Raw genomic sequence first — 21509 nt, 5'->3', positions numbered from 1 at the left:
GACGTCACTGATGCCGAATATAGCATTGGTTTTCTAGATTAGCTCTAATTTATGAGATACTTTATAATGAGTACTCCATCAAAAACATAAAAAATGCAAAAATGTAATGTGGTCGGGCGTAGCTTATCCCCAAATTATATGGAAACTGTTTCAAATTATACAAAAGTATATATATATGTATATATGAAATATCTAATGGTGTTATATTCAGTAAAGTGACAAAAAAGAAAGAAAAACAAAGTAAACTGATTCAAATAATCACAATTAATGCATAGGATAATTCTGTTGTATGGTTTTTTGATCAGGATCATGTTAAAGATAAAAACAATGTTAAGGTGATCCTAATACCATCCCGTTTTACTAAAACGATCATTTTTCTGCACTTTTTTTCTTTTTATTGGTTGAATAGAATAATATAAATGCTTTTTCACAATATAAATTTTTAATTTTTTTTGTTTTAGTCATAAAATCGATAGGTTCACTTTCATCGTGGAAAAGCTTTTACTATTCTATTCAACCAATAAAAAGAAAAGGATGCAGAAAGATAATCGTTTTATCGGTAAAATAAGATTGCGTTAAACTGCTCTTAAAGAATAAAAAGACACATCAAATCCTGTTGCATATGTTAGCAGCTACAGGTCGTATTTGGAGTAAAATCGTAATTTGAGTATTCATTATCTCAAAAACCAGAACCAATATCGGCATAATTATTGTCATTTTTGGATTCAGTATTTCCTCAAAATTCCTCAAAATATCCTAAATTCGTTCAAACATCCATAGCAACTAAACAAAAGTTAATTTTTTGTTGACCTGTGTTATATATCAATCGATAAATTAATTATGTCATTATAATGCTACAATTATCGGTTTTATTTGACCCTTCGTAGATTCGGTATGCCGTGTACCGAGTACAAATTATGAACGGCCTGAGTCCGGAGATCAGCTCGATGCTCGTGCAAGAGCTTATCAATCAGTTAAGCAAAAACGTCACGATGGCCTCCAGAAATAATTCCAAGCTTTCGCCTTCGCAATTGCAACAACCGACCGCGACGGTGGAGCATAAGACGGTAACACTGTCGAGTCCTTCCGAAGAATTCTCCGAGGAGACCCTCTTTATTATCACGCCGACATATCGAAGACCCGAACAGATTCCCGAACTCACGAGAATGGCGCATACTTTGATGTTGGTCAAGAATGTGCACTGGCTTGTTATCGAGGATGCTACCGTTGCTACCAAGCAAGTTACCAAATTATTGGAACGAACGGGCTTAAAGTTCGATCATTTAATCGGTAAGATAATAGTTTATGTATGTATATATACAGGGTGACCCATTTTAATTTATAAGTCAATGTAGCTTCCAAATCTTGGAAGATATATTAACTTATAAATTAAAATGGGTCATTTTATATATATTTGTATATATTATGTATATATTATAATAATATATATTTTATTTTATTTTATTCTATATACATATGTACATAGTCCTTCATTAATTAATAAAAATATTAATAATAGAAATAAAAAGATAAATATAATTTAATATAGGTACTGTTCTGACAAAAGCGTTAATATTAATTCTAGTTTTGAAGCTTTCGCGGTCATTGGAATCATTAATATGCGTTAATATTAATTTTACGTGATTAATTATTTGTTTGTGTGCATTCTGTCCATATTTTTAACTGTTACTTATTTTAGATATTAACAATTAAAATTAATAGTATTCTTATTAATATTTCTTAGAATCATTTTAATTAATAAAAAAATCATTTTTTTGTGAAATGATGAAAAAGAAAAAAATCTGCCATCTAAAGTAATTACAAAAATAGAAACTTAATTATTTTATTTATTTTTAACTTATACAAGAGATACTACATATATACAGGATGTTCCAAAACTACCGTAAAATCTCTTAATGGCAGATTCCTGTGTTATTTGGAGACAATTTTTCTTTATCGAAAATGTTGAGGGAAGTTATCATTTTTTGCGTGTTTTCAATTTTTTCCATCATGTAGCTTTGTAACTAAGCCTTAAATTAAAATTCTATTAAACTCTAATTGAAATTAACTAAAGAATATGATTTTATTTCCACAAGGTTTAGTTTACAAAAAAACCTTTATTTTAAACCGCTTATAATTTAAAAATTATTAGTGCCTCGACATTTTCGTTAAGAAAAACTCGTTTACAAATATGATATCAGGAATCTGCCATTAACAGGTTTTACAATAATTCTAGGACACCCTGTATAAAAAAATCTGTCACGAGCAATATATCTGCAGTGGCCATAAACGATTTTATGTTATCGCAGCACCGATGCCGGAGAAATATAAACTCAAGAAAGGTGCGAAACCACGAGGAGTGTCCAACAGAAATCGTGGTTTGCAGTGGATCAGGGCGAACGCCACGAGAGGCGTCTTCTACTTCGCCGACGACGACAATACTTACGATATTGAGCTTTTCGACGAGGTAAGCCGAAATCGCGAGAGTGTACTTTCGCTACACTATTCGACATTTCTTTCACAAAGATCCCTCTGGAGAGATATTTGCAAGGGATTTGTTTTACATAATAATGGGTTTGCTCTTTTCAGCTGAACTGGCTACATCAGTTCAGAGTTCATTTTTTTATTTCACATTGGAAGAAAAAAGATAAAAGATCTGTTCTGCAGCTGAACTGGCTACACTAGTTCAGAGTTTGGCTCTTTCCTTCAAATAAAAGAAATAAACTCTGAATTAGTGCAAGTGCAACCAGTTTAGTTGGAAAGAACATATCTTTTTTCAGCTGAACTAGTGCAGCTAGTTCAGAGTTTATCTCTTTCCTTCCAATGTGGAGTAAGAAAAGGTTTAATCTTTATTACTGATACATTACATGTGTACATTAGTGTACACTGTAATAAGTTCAGAGTTTATCTCTTTCCTTTCAATGTGGAGTAAAAAAGGGTTTGTTTTTTATTATTGATACATATTAGTGTACACTGTAATAGGTTAAATAGTCTGTTCCTTTTTGGTTGAACTCAGCTGAACTGGCTGCAGTTCAGAATTTATCTTTTTTACTCCACATTGGAAGGAAAGAGATAAACTCTGAACTAGTGCAGCCAATTCAGCCAAAAAGAACAAACCTAAAGTGAGATATATAATATATTTTGGGTTTGTTTTTTATTGCTGCACTGGTAAACTAGTGCACACTCGTACAATCAGTTAAAATGAGACAAGTATACTTTGTTTCACTCTAACTTATTGCACCAGTGTGCACTAATTCACCAGTGCAATGAGTCAAAGTGAGACAAATATATTTTGTTTAACTCTAACTTATTTCACCAGTGCACTAGTTCACCAGTACGGCAATAAAAACAAATCCTTCCAGTGCAATGAGTTAAAGTGAGACAAATATATTTTGTTTAACTCTAACTTACTGCACCAATGCACTAGTTCACCAGTACGGCAATAAAAACAAATCCTTCGTTTTATTCTAACTTATTGCACCAGTGTGTTCTACTTTACTAATTCAGCAATGAAGAACAAACCTAAAAATAAAGAAGAGTTTGTTCTTTATTGCTGCACTAGTGAACTAGTGCAATGAAATAAAATGAGACAAATATATTTTGTTTCACTCTAACTTACTGCACCAGTGTACACTAGTTCACCATTATAGCAATAAAGAACAAACTCAAAGTCTGAACTAATACAACTAGTTCAGCTGAAAAGACCAGACCTAGGGTTTGTTTTTTATCGTTGCACTAGTGAACTAGTGCAGTAAATTAGAGAAAAACAAAATATATTTGTCTCACTTTAACTTATTGCACTAGTTCATCAATGCAGTAATAAAGGATAAACCCCTAAGAAGAGCTAAACTCTGAACTAATGTAGCGAGTTCAACCGAAAAGAGCAGACCTAATACGCGCACGCTAATTTAGATCCGCAAGACGAAGACGGTGTCGATGTTCCCGGTGGGGCTGTGCACCAAGTTCGGGCTGAGCTCGCCCATTCTGAAGAACGGCAAGTTCGCCGGGTTCTATGACGGCTGGGTGGCCGGGCGGAAGTTCCCGGTGGACATGGCCGGCTTCGCCGTGAATGTCAGGTTCCTGCATCTGCGACCCAACGCCAGTATGCCGTTTCGCGCGGGTTACGAGGAGGACGGCTTCCTGAAGAGCCTAGCGCCGTTCGAGCCGCGGGACGCCCAGCTCCTGGCGGACAACTGCACCAAGGTGCTTGCCTGGCACACGCAGACAAAGAAGAACGAGCCCAGCGCGTCGTTGGACACGAAGCTGTACGGCTCGACGAATCTGGTTAAGCTGAAGCAGCAGATAGTATGATGTCGGTCGGAGGAAAGTGAAACGCGAGGACTCGAATCTGAATCTTGTGTGATCCCGCCGCCCCTCCTTCGCACTAGTTCATCGGATATCACACCCCAAGGGAAGTCCTAGGTGCGGAAAACTGTGCGATTCAGTGCCTAATGTATCTGCCCCCTCTCTCTCTCTCTGTGTCGGGGGAGAGTTGGGATCGTTATTAATTACCTTTAAGCGTAGCCGGTAAAACGATCGTTTTTTTATCAGCTTTTACACATCCGCAACAAGTAGGCCCACCCCGAAGACGGTCCGCCCTTAGTTTGAGAAAGGAAAAATAGGATCCGCGCGAAGTAACGCTTTAAGAGAGTTTGAGATCGTTTCTTCTTTCATTTTATTTTCTAATATTTTGTCTCCGGTTTCGTCTACGTATAAACGAAAAGAGAATTTCATCGTTGGATACGACGAATAATTGACGAATACGAGACAGTCACCGACTGTTGAAGGTCGTGTGGTTTCGAATAGTCTCTAACGCGTATAATAAATATGTAGATGAACGACCAAAGAAAACAAACGGGTCACTCGCTGTGTAACGCTAACTAAGCTCTTATTATCTTTATTCTACCTGAGGGATTCGTCCCGCGAGTTCTATACGAATATATATAGATTCTCTATTCTAATTCTATTCTATTCCATTAGCAAAGTTCCATTCCTAAACTTGCTCTTGCTATGAGATGTGAGGTCGAAGATGATTTGACCAGAGAAAACAAAAAGAGTGAAAATGTCTGAAGCGATCATTCTACTTTCGAGTAATTTTTTTCACCCCTCAAATTCACGAGCTGATCGATCTTTCAGCTTCAGTGAACCTGATAACCCGTTCGTTAATGTAGTTACCACGATGTTAAACGATCGTTAGATCGTCGTCTAATCCTGCCCCGCCTCTTTACGTGATTAGCAAGTATAGATTAACGAAGTAGAGAGTTAGAACACGTCCCTTAATAAGAATTCCTCGTATCTTCGAGAGATTAGGAATAAAAAATTCAAAGGCTGAAAATATACATATGAAAAATCGAAGTTGGTGCTTCAACTTTGTCGAGTGTGATTAGGAATTACGGATTAAGGAATTAGAAATTAATATTTATACGAGGACTTCTGATTAAGAAAATCTTTTTCGATAGATATTTCCAAGCGAAAAAAATGCGAAATGTATGAGATGGATAGATATTTTGTTAAATATCTTTGATTTATGTATATAGCTTTCGTTAAAAATATTTTCTTATATTCTTTAGGAATCACGATAAATCTAAGTAAAGAAAAATGCAAGATCCATAAAACGCGTAACTCATCAATTTTTGATCTGAATAAAATTAGAAAATTTTGAAAAATTAATTTGACATGAAGGATATATTTGTATTTTACGCAACAAATATTATTTACTATAATTATTCTCGCCTGTATTTTTGACTGAATAGGAATATTTTTAATTATCGACTGGTACTCTCCTTTCGAGTTTATCCTCTCATTTCCATTAATCGATGTAATTTATTTTTCATTAAATAATTTTTTTTAACGTATTACGAGGTTATAAGCAAAATAATGGATTAATCAAATAACAGATGAATGTTGCGTTATCAATATGTGGGTGCGTGAGCATTGTTTGTGTATGTGTGTGTATAGAAAACATGTACTTCCTAGAAAGGTATAATATTTAAAAAGCTACATTTGACTCTTCTTGCACAATATAGTTCGCGCGAAACCGCGCTTTTAAAGATTCGATCTCTTTTAGGTAGGATTAAAAAAATGCTAGCAAATAAGTGAAAGCTGTGCACCGAGTGCAAAATCCAAAGAATCACATATTAATCGTCCGAATGGCGATCGTGAGAGGATCAAAGTATCGAATCACGACGTACAGTGGAACCTTAATATAAATTCTTCTGTTACTACGACATATCGCTATAAAAAAAAGTTCGACCAATATTTGATTATATATACAATTTTAACTAATTTCCTATAACTTTTGCGTCATATATACAAATATATTACGACAGTTTAGTTAAAAGTAGAGCGACATAGTTATTTTAAACGAGACAATTCGTGTCCAAAACTTAATTTTATGTACAAAGTCATTTATTAGAATATCAATTGTCAATCACCTTAATTAGTTCTTGGATTATTATGAGTGTTCTGCTGTACAAACGCGCGAAAAGTTACGGAAAAAAAGAACAGATTCATTTTTTTTTGTTACGTTTCATATCCTCTTTTGTAATGTCATTTGTATTATTAATCTAGTAGTTATCCTCGATCATAAATCTTTAAAATCGCAAAGTTTCACATTATTTAGATATTATTTAAATCAGAGAATGGACCCAGGGAGCAAGCTTTCGTCATTTTGACGTCATTAAACGTCAAAATGACGTCAGTTTGACGTTTAGTGACGTCAGTTTGCTACTTGGGAAGAGATGGCGTAGAATTAATTTAGTAAATTACATCTTTCGAAAGGGAGTCTAATTTTCTCACGATACTTTGATTTTTCGATATGTGTGGCGCGATCTACTTTAAAAATCTATTCTATCTAACGTGTGACGCTTTATAGCGATAGATACTTCAGCGCGTGGATGATAATAATAAAATTATCGCTAGAGCGTGAACTATATCGTGTCGTTATGACACCAAAACTCGAGAAACTATATATACATATATCTATATATGTGCGTTAAAATTGCACTATTTAAAAATTGAATTAATATTGTCGAAAAAACGCTGAATCCGAAAAGAAATTGCTCCCAATCACATATCCTGCTGGAATGTGCGGAGGTTTGTGTATGTACAGAAGATATTTACGTTCCAGATTGATTTATATACGGATTAGGGTGCGCGCAATAAACTCACGACAAGCAATACGTGCGATTTTTCGCGCGATTAGATTGTAGAAAAAGAGAGGGAGAGAAAGTGATAAAGAGAGAGAGAGATGGATGATTATCTTCGTTTTACTGAAGGAAGGCTCGAAAAATATATAGGGAGTAAAGCGTCTTAGTTTTTAATTTTGAAAAATCCTAGAGAGTACTTAGCGCGTTGATTCGAGACTGTTTGTGATATATACGATTGTATCGTTTTAAAGCATCGATTGGAAGGACGAGACTGCCTCGTCGCGATTTAATGCTCAAAGTTCTGGCAATTATTCAGACGCTGCATGGTACAATGTATATGCGTGAGTTGAAAAAAAAGAATTGTACATATATATACAACTCTTTATTTCTAAAAAAATAATTATCTTTAGTTATGTATATATACCCCCGTATCCTACGCAGATCCGAGAAAAAAATTGGCGGCCACCTTTTCGAGAAACAAAAATTACGGTGCACGCACATGTATCCTCTTCATGCTATTCTCTGCTATTATATACAATAAGAATTGTATTTATTTTTTTTTTCGATTTAAGACTCCAGGCTCCTGATGTTGGAACTGTAACGTTACAATTTAATATGGCGGCGGTGAGGACCCATACAGAAAAAAGTATTAATCAATACTTATAAATTCGTGTATATATAGGTATAAGAATTTGCTAAATCTTAAATTTCAATAATAATATATTATAGTTTTATTTTTTATTTTATTATAATTGTCATTTAAAGGAAAAAATATATTATTTTATATGAAAGTATATATGTTATTTTCTAGCCAACATTTTTTCTTTCCATTCAAAAAAATTATTTTTAAATAATAAAATTAATATTTTTCTTAAACTAAATACATTCTTTTTTATATTCAAACAAATTTTCTTTTTTAATCAAGAAAAATATTGTCGAAATTCAAGATTTAACAAATTCTTATAAGAAGATTATAGATATTGTTGCGTATACAAGTGTTGATTTGACACTTCTTTTTTTTCTGTGTGTAGGAGCCTTAATATAAGTAAATTTAAAGAACTCGAAATCGTTTCGTTAATATATTCGGTATTTATTTTTAAAGATATTTATATCAAATCTGTTTTTTTTCTTTTGAAGAGTACGTAATATACTTTGCTGTGAATAAAAAAAATATTTCCTATCAAAAAAACGAAAACGTTCGGTACCTTTTACTATATCGTCGCGCGCAACATTTATATTCGCTGAGGAAACGATATTATATGACAAAAATAGTGATATACGAAGGAGCATAATAAAAATAGGGAATACAAAAAGTAAGTTTTGAGTCGTCAGTGGGATGCGTCGTTTAATATATTGTGTACGCTGACGATGTGTCGCGAAACTGCTGACAAACTGTTACTGTACAAAAAGCATTTAGCAGTATTGCCATAAGTTTCATCTATGAACAATAAATTATTGTTCGTCAAAATATAATTGTCGATTAATTATTATTAATTTAATGTCCATCCTTTCAAATCGAATACTTATACAGAAAAAAGATAAGGTAGAAAGACAAAATACTGAATATTAAAATAAGTTTCTTTTTTATTATCATCTTAAATATCACCAAGAAATTCTTTGGGCATAAGGCTGATCCTCCCAGTAGAACACTTTGTTAGCGAAAATAAAAAATTGCAAACAATTGATTGCACAAGTCGTGAGCGATTCCAGCCAAATCTGCCACTTTTCCGGTCTTTTCAGATTTAGGCGATAGAATATATAAGGAAGAATGAAGTAACGCGGTTCCACCAATAATTGTGGTATCAGAATCATACACGTGCAAATAATATAATTGACTTGTGTGAGAAATCTCAGGTGACTGATATTTCGCGAGATGGCGAACAGACTCGCACAGTAAATCGGTATGAGCAGATACCTAAACATCACGTATCGGCCCATAAATCGATTCCATATATAGAATAAATAATGCCGATTGTCGGCCAGAACGTACGGATGAACGAGGGTGTTGAAACGAATCGCCGCGACCATCAGCAAAATTAGGCAGCTGACGAGAATCCAGTGTCGACGAAAAAAACGCAAACACGTTCGCCAATGAGGCAACACGTAGGGCCAGGAAAACAGAGAGACGAAGGCCGAGAAGTAGAAAATCTGACAGATGTGGATAGTTGCTACATGGGCGGTTCGATCACCGATCACTATCCCTTTGTTCCAGACAACGAAGGCGACGAACATCAGGCATATCGTTAGATGGAAGAACAGACTGTTGCATACTTGTACGGTAAACTTGATAAATGATAACAGGCCTTTGCGTAACTCGTACATTATCTGCTTCCAAATTAACTAGAAGTGATTGGGGAAAGTGAAGTTGCTAGATTATAATTCTGCCAATGCTTGCGATGTGCGTATTGTAACTTTTCAATTTTACTTACACGAAAGTGTAATGGAGTATTGAGCACTCGTGGCGAGATTGGTCGTTCCATCCTGCTATCAAATATATCTAACGCGTGTTCTATAGTAAAGAAGCCGAGCCAAATGATGTTTGTTTGACGAACAAGTACAGCGATTAAACCTGTGCAATATTATTTTGCTTCGCTTAATTGATTCAATTTTATTTTTATATTCTTTCTTATAATTTATATAGTAAATATAGTACAATTACCTGAAATAAATAAAAATAAATATAAGATAAAATAAAGATAAATCTTACAATTACCTGTAAACGCTGTCATTTTCCTATAATTACGTTGGTGCAAAAGTAACATTGCAAGTACTATATTCACAGACACAACATCTGTGTAATAAAAGAAGCACCAAAAGTACAACGGTGGAAAAAGAGTAACATTGTAAGCCAACGTAAGTATCAACCAATTATTCCATCGTTCGGTTCCATCAGACTTGCAATTCTCTTTTATAATATTGTAAATAAGATAAAGATTCAAGCATGTCCCAAGTAAATTTATAAATCTTATATATGTTATATTGCACATATTAAAAGGTGATAATATCGCAGTGGTAATAAGGTACAAGCCTGGCAATGTAGTGATTTTTGGATCCCACTGAAAATAATTTAAATTTTTACTTTGGAGAATTTGTATGCAATATTTAAAAACAAATAGTTTTTATGTCACATATTACCTGCGTAAAGTTCCATGCGCAGTATTGTAATGTCTGCGGTATATGAAAAGCCTCATCGATGTAATAATGTGGTTGAATACGATTCAGATACACAAAAAGTAATATGGTACTCGTAATAAATAACGTTAACGTGGAATACATAAATATTTTATAGTTCAGTCTCATGGAATTTACACGAGATAAGAAACTCATGATTGCTTTAAAAATATATGTATGTATAAATGCTCAAAAGAATCATTAAACTTCAACAGCTGCACATATTAAAATTAATAAAATTAATAATATTAATTAAATGCATCATCACAGCACAATTTAATTATTTCAATCTAACCTAATCAATCGCACTACGTTTGCTTATGCTCCTGTATAAAAAATATACTACTGTCACATCGTATATTTAACACGATTAATATATATCGTGTAATAAAACGTGTATTACACGATAATAAAATATTATTCTCAAAAAACCGGTAAACATATACTTATGTTTACAATCAAGAAATCACATTGTAAACTCGGGTGAAGTTAGGTCGCGCAAATGCTGTCATTTTTTATTTGACAGTTGGCATCCCTGCGCGCGTAAGCGCAAGACTGATGTGGCGCGAGCAACTTCAAATCGTTTCGAAAATCCTAACTGACTTTCATAAATAATATGATGGACCGAAACTTTTCTCGAATTTGCGTCTCGTCGAGCGCGAATCTGTCAATGAATTCGAAAGTCGTAAATTGGGAACGTCACGAAATCGCAGGTTCAAACAAGCGAACTGTCACGCAAATATGAATATTAATTAATAAGTAATATATTATTCACTCACCGTTCGCCTGCTGCTATATTCACAGATTCCTCGGATTCTCTGCTGGGGATATCCATATATTCCAATTTTGACAGACAAACACACGATACTTAATTCGGCACTTCCCGACGCCGAAAACCCGAAGAAAGCGATGATATTTGTTTCTGATATGATATGACATGTCGAGACCGACTGCATATATATTTTATTATCGCTGAGAAACGCTATCGCGCACTTCGATTGACCTTACAAGGTTATATAACACTTGCGCGATTATCCTGAGATGCTCGTTTATACATGGTATTCACTTTTTCACGGTCGAGAGCACGGTACTTATAAGACACCGTGATCGAGAGACGCGAAAAACCCGGAGCGATACAGGGAGCGATCTATCGTGATCGGCATCCGGCGTGTGACTGCGTGGCGCCGATCTAATATGGCGGCCATGACGTCACGCGGCGTTGATCGATGAAGGAATATATATGTATACTGTACGCATTTCTTATTCCTTTTTTGATCGACAGGTCTAACAATAAATAAATAATAAAATAATAATAATAATAATAATAATAATAATAATAATAATAATAATAATAATAATAATAATAATAATATATTTATATACACTGAAAAAAATTACTAAAAATAATAAATATACATATATATTTCAATACAGCCAAATGCATCATTTATTTGAAATAAATAAATATTAATTTGTTTTAAAAAGATCGATTTTCTTATATCAAATAAATATTATTTATAAAAAAAAGTAAGACTCTTCTCTCGACCGTACTGGCAAATATTATTTATTAAATCACAAACGTTTCGACCCTTCTTTGAGTCCTTATCAAGTGATCTAGATATACATATAGAGAAGAAATACAGTACAGAAATTAATACAATAAAAAAATTACTTCACTTAACAATATTACAAAATAATAAAAAGAAGCGAAACATACTTGTGAAAATAAAAATAAAATTATAATTTTAAGATGTCAAGAACGAACATAGTGTCGGTTTGACAACACGTCAAGACTCTTAGACGAGTTATAAGAGACGTCTCTATGTTCGTTCTTGACATCTTAAAATTATAATTTTATTTTTATTTTTACAAGTATGTTTCGCTTCTTTTTATTATTTTGTAATATTGTTAAGTGAAGTAATTTTTTTATTATATTAATCTCTGTACTGTATTTCTTCTTTATGTATATCTAGATCATTTGATAAGGACTCAAAGAAGGGTCGAAACGTTGTGATTTAATAAATAATATTTGCCAGTACGGTCGAGAGAAGAGTTTTACTTTTTTAAATTCTGTCTAGCGATTCTCAAATATCTACGTAAATATTATTTATATCAAATAAATATTATTTATATTAAATAAATATTATTTTAGTTTCAAATAAATAATAATTTATTTGGCAGGATTGAAATAAATACTTATTCTAATTCAATAAATTTTTTTTCATGAATAAATATATGATAAATAAACGCGAAATATATATTCAACGCTGTCGATGAAAAAAATAATGCAAAATAAAGGCGCAAATATTTTATAGAACATCGCGCATGCATGCACAGTTTAAATCAAAACCGCGCCTGTTTCGCGTGATTTGTATTTTATGCTTTGAAATTTACGGATCAATTTCAAGATTTTGAGATTTATTCATATTTTTTACACGAATATATAAAGAATGAGATACAAAAAAATATTCTGAATTATGTAGAAAGTTGAAAAGACCAGATTGATAGTAAGTGAATTTTATTTATTATATTGATGTAACAACACGTTTTTATTTACGATGACTCATCAATATCTCGATTTTTGGAAAAATAAACCATCCTTGATATGCAATACAATTTTAAATAAATCGGTCAGAAAATAATTAAGCTAGAAATAATTATATAATATTTTCCACGGCAATATAAGTATACTCTTCCGTTATATTTGCATGTAATAAACATTTGCACTTGAAAATATCTTGCTTTTACGATTCAATCATTGCTCACAAACAAATATTCAGTTTGTGCTTTTATTTTGATTGACATATTGCATATGTCTGCATATCAATTATTTACTTTTGCGAATAACGTTTAATGAATTACATGTAAACATATATGTAAACAAAATAATCGTCATATATTCATTCCATAATTAATGACGCGATAAATATATGCACCTTTTTTTTTAATTTTACCTGCATAATTTATTTTTCTACTGATCGCAGATACAAGAGAATTTCAACAAATATATTAATTTTACTTTTGATGATAAAAAAACAGTAATGATATATGTGTATATATATTTACCAAAACATATTTTTTGAATATAAATCTAGATAGAAATTCTAAAATGTGATAAAAGAATTTCCTTCATATACACAATAAAGAATTTACATGGTAAAATCAGGCAATATATATATATATATATATATATATATATATATATATATTATTTTGCTACGTTTTCCACATAATTCTTTTACATACCATGTGAAAATAATTTAACATGTTGTTTTTGTTATGCCAATGAAAGAAAGGTATTTCAACCCTTAAGTACGGATTTTACTTTTCGTCATTAATGTGTTGAGCATCTGAATGCACTTTTTTTAAGCATACTCTCTTGTTCTACATACTTATTATCGAATTTTTCTTTCTCATAGAGAAACCTATAAAGTGCGAGAACTTGCACGTTTTCTCCTCGTTCGAGAACACAGAAAGAGACGAAATCGATCAACGTTGCTTCGTACTTAAGGGTTAAGTCCCACAGCTGATAATAATATGGCATATTGAACTTATTTAAGTCTGTTTTCTTTAGATATCGAATAAATGTAAAAGCTACCTTCGATACATATTATGGCACAAAAGCCTAATCGCCGCGAAATAATATACGAGTAAAATTTACATTTCCGTCTTTGTTTCATATAAAAAAATAATAATAGATTTTGATTCTTTTGGTCGCGCATTAAATAAAAAGTCGATATTTCAAACTACTACAAATGTTTCACCTTTTTTTGCAAAATTTATATATGAGCGTTGCAATCTTATAAATGCAATTCAAGAAGAGACATGTATAATTCGCAAAGAAAAAAGATGCGGATTTTGTAGCTCGAATAAAATTTGCAACATTCGTTTAAATATCAAGCGTAATATTATCGTTAAACGCAGAAATGGAAGACAAATATATGTATATATACGTACTACATACTTATACATTTGACAAGCGGGATCGCTTAGCGGGGCCTACGATTGCTAAAGTTAAAAAGTATTATATTTAGCGTTTTCAAGCACATCTTATATGTATATTTCAAAATTATCTCGAAGAACGCCGGTCGCTCGCACCGCGAGCTACGCGCGTTGATAACTCATATCTGATCATTACGTACATATATGTTTTATATGTCGCGGAATGAGTGTCAATTAAGTGACTAAAAAATAATCCTGTTTAGAGTACTTGATGTATATAAAGATAATTGAAAAAGAGAGACATCTCTCCTAATATATATATTGTGCTATATATATATATATATATATATATAATTTATATATTCCTCGAAATATTCTTCATAGAATAACTTATAAAAATTTGGAAATTAAACACATCATACATGATATGACTGCAACAATTAATATATATATATATATATTATTAATAAATTTGTGTTTTCTTTCAATCTTAAAATTTTAATTAATTTATATACTCATTATATTCTCAAAACCGGACTCTTTTCAAAGTTCCAACGGTTATGGCAACATATATATTCCTATATAGACGACGAACCGCGCGATAAGTGTTTTGTGTCGATATGTTTGCCACGGATGGGCGATCGCGAAACGGTTTCGTAATCGTCAGTCAAGGAGACGCAGGCCGCGATCAACGAACGAGAGCTCATATCGACGTAGTTGCGTGACTATCGGCTCCGTTTTGCGTCTGCTGCGCATTGTGCGGTAACGATGCGAGTTCGTTTCTACTGAGATGCTGCACGATTCCCGCGCCGAGCGAATCGCCGATTACGTTCACCGTCGTTCTACATCGATCTCTGAAAATAAAAGGAGACACATCAAAATACACTCTTTACAAGTATCCCGTACTAATCTTATATAAAATGGATTTTCGGTTAAATCAGCTGATTCTTTCATATGTTGTAGCTTATGACCTGCTGAACAAAAGATGTAATAGCCTTAAAGCTAAATAATGGACAGTTATACTGAGCTACGACAGCTAGTTAAACAACTCGTAGAATCTGAGTTTTTCATATTTGACTAGATGTAAATCAATTACTGTCTATTATTTAGCTTTGCGTTTATTACATTTTTTGTTCAACATGTCATAAACTACAATATATGAGAAAAAGTAGATTTTACTAACAAGGGAACGGTCGGAAGTGTCCCTCGCCGATTTTAATGACCTTTGAATATGCTGTAGAGCATTGAAAAATATTAGACCCGTGTTTTTTTTAGCTGCGTATCTCGACGTTTAGGAGGTAAACACGCTCTTGAAAGAAAAACAGTTTTTTAATTTTTGAGCTAAAATCGTCGAAACGGTAAAAGATATTAAAAAATGTTTCAAGTAAAAGTTTTATGATTTTTAATGTTCTTTAAAACAGTGCGACAGAATTTTTCAAAAATTTCAAATTTTCCGAAATTTTCCCCTCCCTCCATAATTTTTGAAAATTTAAAAATTTTTTTTATAAAAATTCTGAAAGCTTATTTAATTCCAAATCCAGCCATATATAAGAAAGTTTTATTCCGACAACGCATTTTTGAGAAATAAACTAGAAATACCACTATACACGCTCCACTCGTATCTGCCAGACACTCGCTACTCGTGATGACCGTCTTTTCTTCGTAATCTCATAGAAAGAGTAAAATATCGATACAAAATTTGTATATGGCATTGTATTTAATAATTAAATTTATAACAATTTATATATTTATAAATATAAAACTTTATAAAAAGTAATTTAAACTTGTATATTAAAATCTTTTATATATTAACATATTATAGAATTGTGCGGACAATAAATAATTTACATATATGTAAATTGAAAATAAGAAAATATATTTCAAATAAAATAAAAGTAGAGCCAATCGAGGAAAATCAACAGGAAACACTTCTTTAATTCGATGTTTAAAGTTGAGAGGTTTAAAGTCAGAGAATAAATAAACAGTTTACGCAGCTGCACTATCTATGATTTATCTATGATTTTTATGATATTGGCGCATTAACATTAGTTTATTTATGCATAGCTTATTTATATATATATATATATATATATATATATATTTATGTGTGTATTAATATTATTTCCTCAATGCGATTTTTATAACATCGTGATAAAGAAGTACCAAACGTAGCTAGTACAATATATAAGCGTCCATCATATGGAAAGCTGCCATTTCATCTTGTGAAGTAATATATCAAGAATTGTGTTGCATAGCAGAAAGAGAGAAGAGAAAGAGTTCAAAAAAGAGATGAAATTTATATACATTTACATAAAAAGATAAATACATAAATTTATTTAATTTTAATAATTTTCAGAATGATACATTTTAATCCATACAATGTAATAATGTTACTCCATGTAACTTTTACTGCTTTTAATCTTCCACAAAGTCTTCCACAATAACTTCGAAAGAAATAAAAGTGAAAGAGAAAATTGAACGTATGCCACAGGAAATACAAAACGAACAAGAATTTCAAATAGAAGAGGAAGAAACGCTAGATTTTTACAATTCGTATGACATTCCAGAAGCGGAAAAAATTGATATATTTGAGAGAAATAATGGTAAAGTATATCTACCGGAAAATGTTATTTGCAGTTCTAATGCAGCAATATCAAGTGATTATAAAAGACAAGCTGTAGAATATTGGAAAAGTGGTAAAACAAAACCAAGATCACTTGAAGGAGTTAAACAAAAATTCAAAAAAGTTACATCGATACAACTACGATGATGGAAGGAGCAAATCAGTAAAGGTGGTAGTAGATTGGAAAAATTGAAAAACAAATTTCTTCGTACGCATTAAATCGTTTCAATGAAGCACTGGAAAAAGGAAGTATTATTCATGACATTGACATCGCACGATGGGCTTCTCGAGCCCAAGAAGAAGAGGATGCGGCAGGATTTAAAGCTTCAGAAACGTAAAAAGATTCAAAATTACACATGATATTGTATCTCGAAAAATAACAGAATTTATAACAAAAAAAGCTTTGTTATCAAATAAAAGATTTCGAAAATAAATGTGATGCATTTATTGCAAGCGTTAAATATTACATTAATCGATACGGAGTAGAAAATATTTACAATTCGGATCAGAGCGGATTTCAGTTAGAATTACATTCTGGTCGTACTCTGGCACATAAAGGTGTAAAAAAAGTAGAATCTGTAGTACAATCTACATCAGCAACCACGCATAGTTACACCATACAGCCGACTATTTCCGCTGATGGTAGATTATTATCGTCTCTTTTTATTGTATTAAAAGAAGTTACAGGAACGTTTGATTCAAGAACGCAAAAAAACATTATTTAAAGCGCCTAATATTTTTGTTACGGCTTCAACATCAGGCAAATTAACGTCAAATCATATAAAAATTTGATTAAAACATGTATTTTTTCCGAATGTTGGACCAAAATCAATACTATTATTAGATTCCTGGAGTGGATATTGTCCTAATATAATTTCAGAAATTAAACCAGATTCTGTAACAGATATTGTTTTTTGACTATTCCGGCTGGTACAACGGGAAGAATACAACCATTAGATGTATATGGCTTTTGATTATGGAAAAATTTTATTAAACATTTTTCTGATACTGTTATGTTGTTAGATCTCGCCATAAATCTTCATATTAGAAATAATATTTTGAAATTGCAATCATTAACACATTATCAATTCTTATCGCCTAGGTTTCAAAATTTATTTAAATTTGCATGGTTTAAAAGTAGATATGTACAAAATAGACCGACAGAGTTTGAAATACCAGTTGAATATTGTTTCAAAAATAAATTAAAATTAACGCGATATTTGCGGCCAAATTGCTATAATTGCCTGCGCATGGTGCAAAAAATCTCTTTGTATAAAACATTTCTTTCACGATCATCATTTTTGTAATCAATATGAACCATAAATATAAAGTTCACATTTTTCCTCGATTGGCTCTTATTTATTTTACTGTAAATATATTTTCTCAATTTACATATATGTAAATTATTTATTGCCACACAATTATTCTTTAATATTTTAATATATAAAAGATTTCAATGTATAAAATTTAAATTACTTTTTATAAATTTTTATATTTATAAATATATAAATTGTTATAAATTAAATTATTAAATACAATACCATATACAAATTTTGTATCGATATTTCATTCTATGAGATTACGAAGAAAAGACGGTCATCATGGGTAGCGCGAGCGTCTGGCAGATACGAATGGAGCGTATATAGTGATATTTCTAATTTATTTCTCAAAAATGCATTGTCGGAATAAAACTTTCTTATATATGGTTGGATTTGGAATTAAATAAGCTTTTAGAACTTTTATAAAAAAATTTAAAAATTTTCAAAAATTATGGAAAGGGGGAAATTTGAAATTTTTGAAAAATTTCTTGCACTGTTTTAAAGAACTTTAAAAACCATAAAACTTTTACTTGAAACATTTTTTAATGTCTTTTATCGTTTCGACGGTATTAGCTCAAAAATTAAAAAATCGTTTTTTTTTTCAAGAGAGTGTTTACCCCCTAAACGTCGAGATACGTCGCTAAAAGAAATACGGGTCTAATATTTTTCAATGTTCTACAATAATCTACATATTCAAGGCTCATTAAAATCGGTGAGCGATACTTCCGACCGTTCCCTTGTAAGATATTTAATTTTATATAGAATTTCATATATATATATATATATATATATATATATATATATATATAAATTCAAAAATTCCGCACTAATACTATATATGTTGTAGCTGATGACTTACTAAACAAAAAATATAATATGCTCAAAGCTAAATAATAGACAGTAATTTACAATTAAACTAGCTGTAACTCAATGTTAGTCCATTATTTAGAGAGAGACTATATTGAATCTTTTGTTCAGAAGGGCTCGTTACCCAAGTAGCGTGTGTCAAATGACGTCATTTTGGTATTTAATGACGTTAGTTTATTACTTCGGAAGCTACAACGTATGAAAAAACCAACTGATTTAACCGAAATCCATTTCACATAAAATTAGTGCGAGGTATTTTCAATCATAAAATAAGGATATATGTATAAGCAGCTAGGATACTTACAGTAACCAATCGACCGCGATGATTAAGAAGACGTCGTTAGCCGGAAGTCGGACCGTGTCCAACACCATTACCATTGTTACTAGTCCGGCCTGTGGAATTCCAGCTGCGCCGATACTAGCAGCGGTTGCCGTGATACTAAAACAATACGTTAGATGCAATAACAGTTTAGGATAGAAATATTACAAATAGCAAACTGACGTCATTAAACATCAAATGACGTTATTTTGATATCTAATGACATCATTTGCTATCTGGAATCCTAAGTATACTAATAGTACACTATATTTGAAAGACATTTAAAGGATATCCAGAGGATATCCATAAGACATTCTCAGGATGTTCTCTAAAGTTCTTCGAGATATTGTGCTGTTAGGGGATATATATATATATATATATATATATATATTAATATACTTTTCTTTATAAGAAAAAGAAAGAGAACATTTTAATTAGAAAACACTCACCTCACCGCTACCAGCTGTCCAAAGGAAAGGGAGATTTTACGGACTTGTGAGATAAAAATGGCAGCCACAGCTTCGTACAAAGCGGTACCATCCATGTTGACGGTAGCGCCTATTGGCATGACGAATCTGGTGACACGTGAATCGATGCCGTTTCTCCCTTCGAGACAGCTGATGGCGATTGGCAACGTCGCCGAACTCGAAGAGGTGCCGAAGGCAGTGACAAGCGCCTGTGCCATGTTCGATATATAGATGTAAGGGTTCTTTTTCGTAAGAAGAAAATACAACCCTGGCAGTATTAGGAAGCCGTGTATGAGGAGGGCGATCAACACGGTCAAGAAGTACATCCCAAGCTGGCCGACCACTTCATCCAGCGATTTCATCTCCGTGATCTTGGAGGCGACTAGGAAGAGCACACCGATCGGCGACAACCTGTACACGTAAAAACATACAATAAGGATCATCTTAAAGTTCCCAAGTAGAAGAGGCAAAATGATGTCAATTTGATGTCATATATTGACCAAATTTGGATTCCAAATTTGATGAATATGACATTATTTGGACTTTCTGCTCTATTTGAGTTCTTAATCTTTTGACATGGAGACAGAGACATCAAATTGACAACGACATTGTGTTACGCAACAATGTTGTGCATTTAATATATTTTATTTAGTAACTTTAGTAACTTGATGCGCTTTGAAAAGTATGAGGTTTTACCATATGACCCAATTGGTGATCAACATCATGGCGCCGGAAAGCGATTCAAAGAAGTTCAACAGCGGCTTGGCCTGAGGTCCCATCTTACCGAGGGTGATGCCCATCACTGTCGCGAATACGACGAGTCCGAGAATATTGGTGCCAGATACCTCTTTCTCCATCAGTTCCCATTCGTCCATAGGGACTAACAGACAAAGTTACATCATGAAAGAACGCAGAACGTCAAAGTAATTTTGACATCTAAAGACGTCATTCGACGTTTAATGACGTCATTTTGACATTTAATGATATTATTCGACGTTTAATGATGTCATTCGGCGTCTAATGACGTCATTTGACGTCAAAATGATGTACACTTGCTATTTGGGAAGTAATATAGAATTGGATACTTTAATTCTTCTAAGTTAAGGTATTTTTTTATCGCTAAAGAAATTATTACTGCTAGCATTCTCCGGTAGTTTCGGCTCGGTTCGATGTTGAGCGATGCAAGCCTGCACAAGATTCGGCGGAAACATGTTTCTAACCAGGTCCATCAAGGTGTCGACAGTGGAAACATTTTGCGCTGGTTTCTTGGTCTCCGTGGCTGAGCTGCCAACTCCAGGTTGAATCGAAACGACAAGAATTATACCTAAAATCAGATTATTTGTTTGAGCAATAGTCGTATCTACAAACGTCAAATTTTCATCGCGAGAGAGCAAAAATGCATCAGCGTCTGTCGCTTTGAAGAATCGGTGAGATAAGTGCGATGACACGACGTGACATAAAAAATAGAATTATCCAGCTGGGATACAACGACGTGTCGCAAGAGGAAAATGATTTTCTTCTCGCGTCAAAGTTGATACGCGCGTAAGCAAATTTGTTTTGGATTAAAATTCGGATTTAATCTCTAGATTAGACGTAATAAAAGATCGTATTTATCAGATAAGCGATAGTACAAAAAAATATAAAATTGCGTGA

The 21509-nt window shown here is 32.6% G+C and overlaps 3 protein-coding genes and 2 pseudogenes across 12 annotated transcripts in view; 3 read left to right on the top strand and 2 right to left on the bottom strand.

Moving 5' to 3' along the window:
- GlcAT-P (Glucuronyltransferase P) overlaps positions 1 to 8621 on the top strand; it is a 35998-nt gene extending 27377 nt beyond the window's left edge. For all 5 annotated transcript variants that reach the window (XM_029307449.2, XM_029307446.2, XM_029307448.2 and 2 more), the window contains 3 exons: positions 888 to 1290; positions 2310 to 2467; positions 3913 to 8621. In XM_029307449.2, coding sequence (XP_029163282.1) covers positions 888 to 1290; positions 2310 to 2467; positions 3913 to 4311 — 960 coding nt within the window. In that variant the 3' untranslated portion in view covers positions 4312 to 8621. The remainder of the gene's footprint in view (positions 1 to 887; positions 1291 to 2309; positions 2468 to 3912) is intronic.
- Positions 8622 to 8712: 91 nt separating this feature from the next.
- Alg10 (alpha-1,2-glucosyltransferase Alg10) lies at positions 8713 to 10828 on the bottom strand. 2 transcript variants are annotated; one of them, XM_029307451.2, is made up of 5 exons: positions 10615 to 10828; positions 10284 to 10534; positions 9862 to 10204; positions 9578 to 9717; positions 8713 to 9488 (listed from the first exon to the last, which is right to left on the bottom strand). In XM_029307451.2, exons 2-5 carry the CDS (start codon positions 10473 to 10475, stop codon positions 8751 to 8753), a joined length of 1413 nt encoding a protein of 470 aa, XP_029163284.2. In that variant the 5' UTR covers positions 10476 to 10534; positions 10615 to 10828; the 3' UTR covers positions 8713 to 8750. The 2 variants fall into 2 exon arrangements, with proteins under 2 accessions (XP_029163284.2, XP_029163283.2); XM_029307450.2 differs by having other exon boundaries at positions 10284 to 10828.
- A 1992-nt stretch (positions 10829 to 12820) lies between these two features.
- Positions 12821 to 21509, bottom strand: part of LOC114934736 (excitatory amino acid transporter 1) — a 34439-nt gene continuing 25750 nt past the window's right edge. For all 5 annotated transcript variants that reach the window (XM_029307444.2, XM_029307443.2, XM_029307445.2 and 2 more), the window contains 5 exons: positions 20992 to 21180; positions 20553 to 20736; positions 19839 to 20267; positions 19375 to 19509; positions 12821 to 15115 (listed from right to left, as the gene is read on the bottom strand). In XM_029307444.2, the coding sequence (XP_029163277.1) occupies positions 14965 to 15115; positions 19375 to 19509; positions 19839 to 20267; positions 20553 to 20736; positions 20992 to 21180 (1088 nt within the window). In that variant the 3' untranslated portion in view covers positions 12821 to 14964. The remainder of the gene's footprint in view (positions 15116 to 19374; positions 19510 to 19838; positions 20268 to 20552; positions 20737 to 20991; positions 21181 to 21509) is intronic.
- Positions 16467 to 17318, top strand: LOC146720292 (uncharacterized; annotated as a pseudogene).
- LOC146720291 (uncharacterized) lies at positions 17280 to 18232 on the top strand (annotated as a pseudogene).

This window comes from Nylanderia fulva, unplaced genomic scaffold (genome assembly GCF_048542155.1).
Source record: "Nylanderia fulva isolate GAGA-0341 unplaced genomic scaffold, ASM4854215v1 Scaffold72, whole genome shotgun sequence".
Classification (NCBI taxonomy): domain Eukaryota; kingdom Metazoa; phylum Arthropoda; class Insecta; order Hymenoptera; family Formicidae; genus Nylanderia; species Nylanderia fulva.
The sequence above is the reverse complement of the archived record's forward strand: the minus strand, read 5'-3'. Positions and strand labels throughout refer to the sequence as shown.

Bases quoted from the DNA above. Each gene is read 5' to 3' on its own strand.
- Alg10 (XM_029307450.2), bottom strand. From the start codon at position 10,475: ATGAGTTTCTTATCTCGTGTAAATTCCATGAGACTGAACTATAAAATA. The intron at 10,205-10,283 runs GTAATATGTGAC...AATTATTTTCAG, and splicing joins GCGCATGGAACTTTACGCAG to TGGGATCCAAAAATCACTAC. The intron at 9,718-9,861 runs GTAATTGTAAGA...AATATTGCACAG, and splicing joins GAAAATGACAGCGTTTACAG to GTTTAATCGCTGTACTTGTT.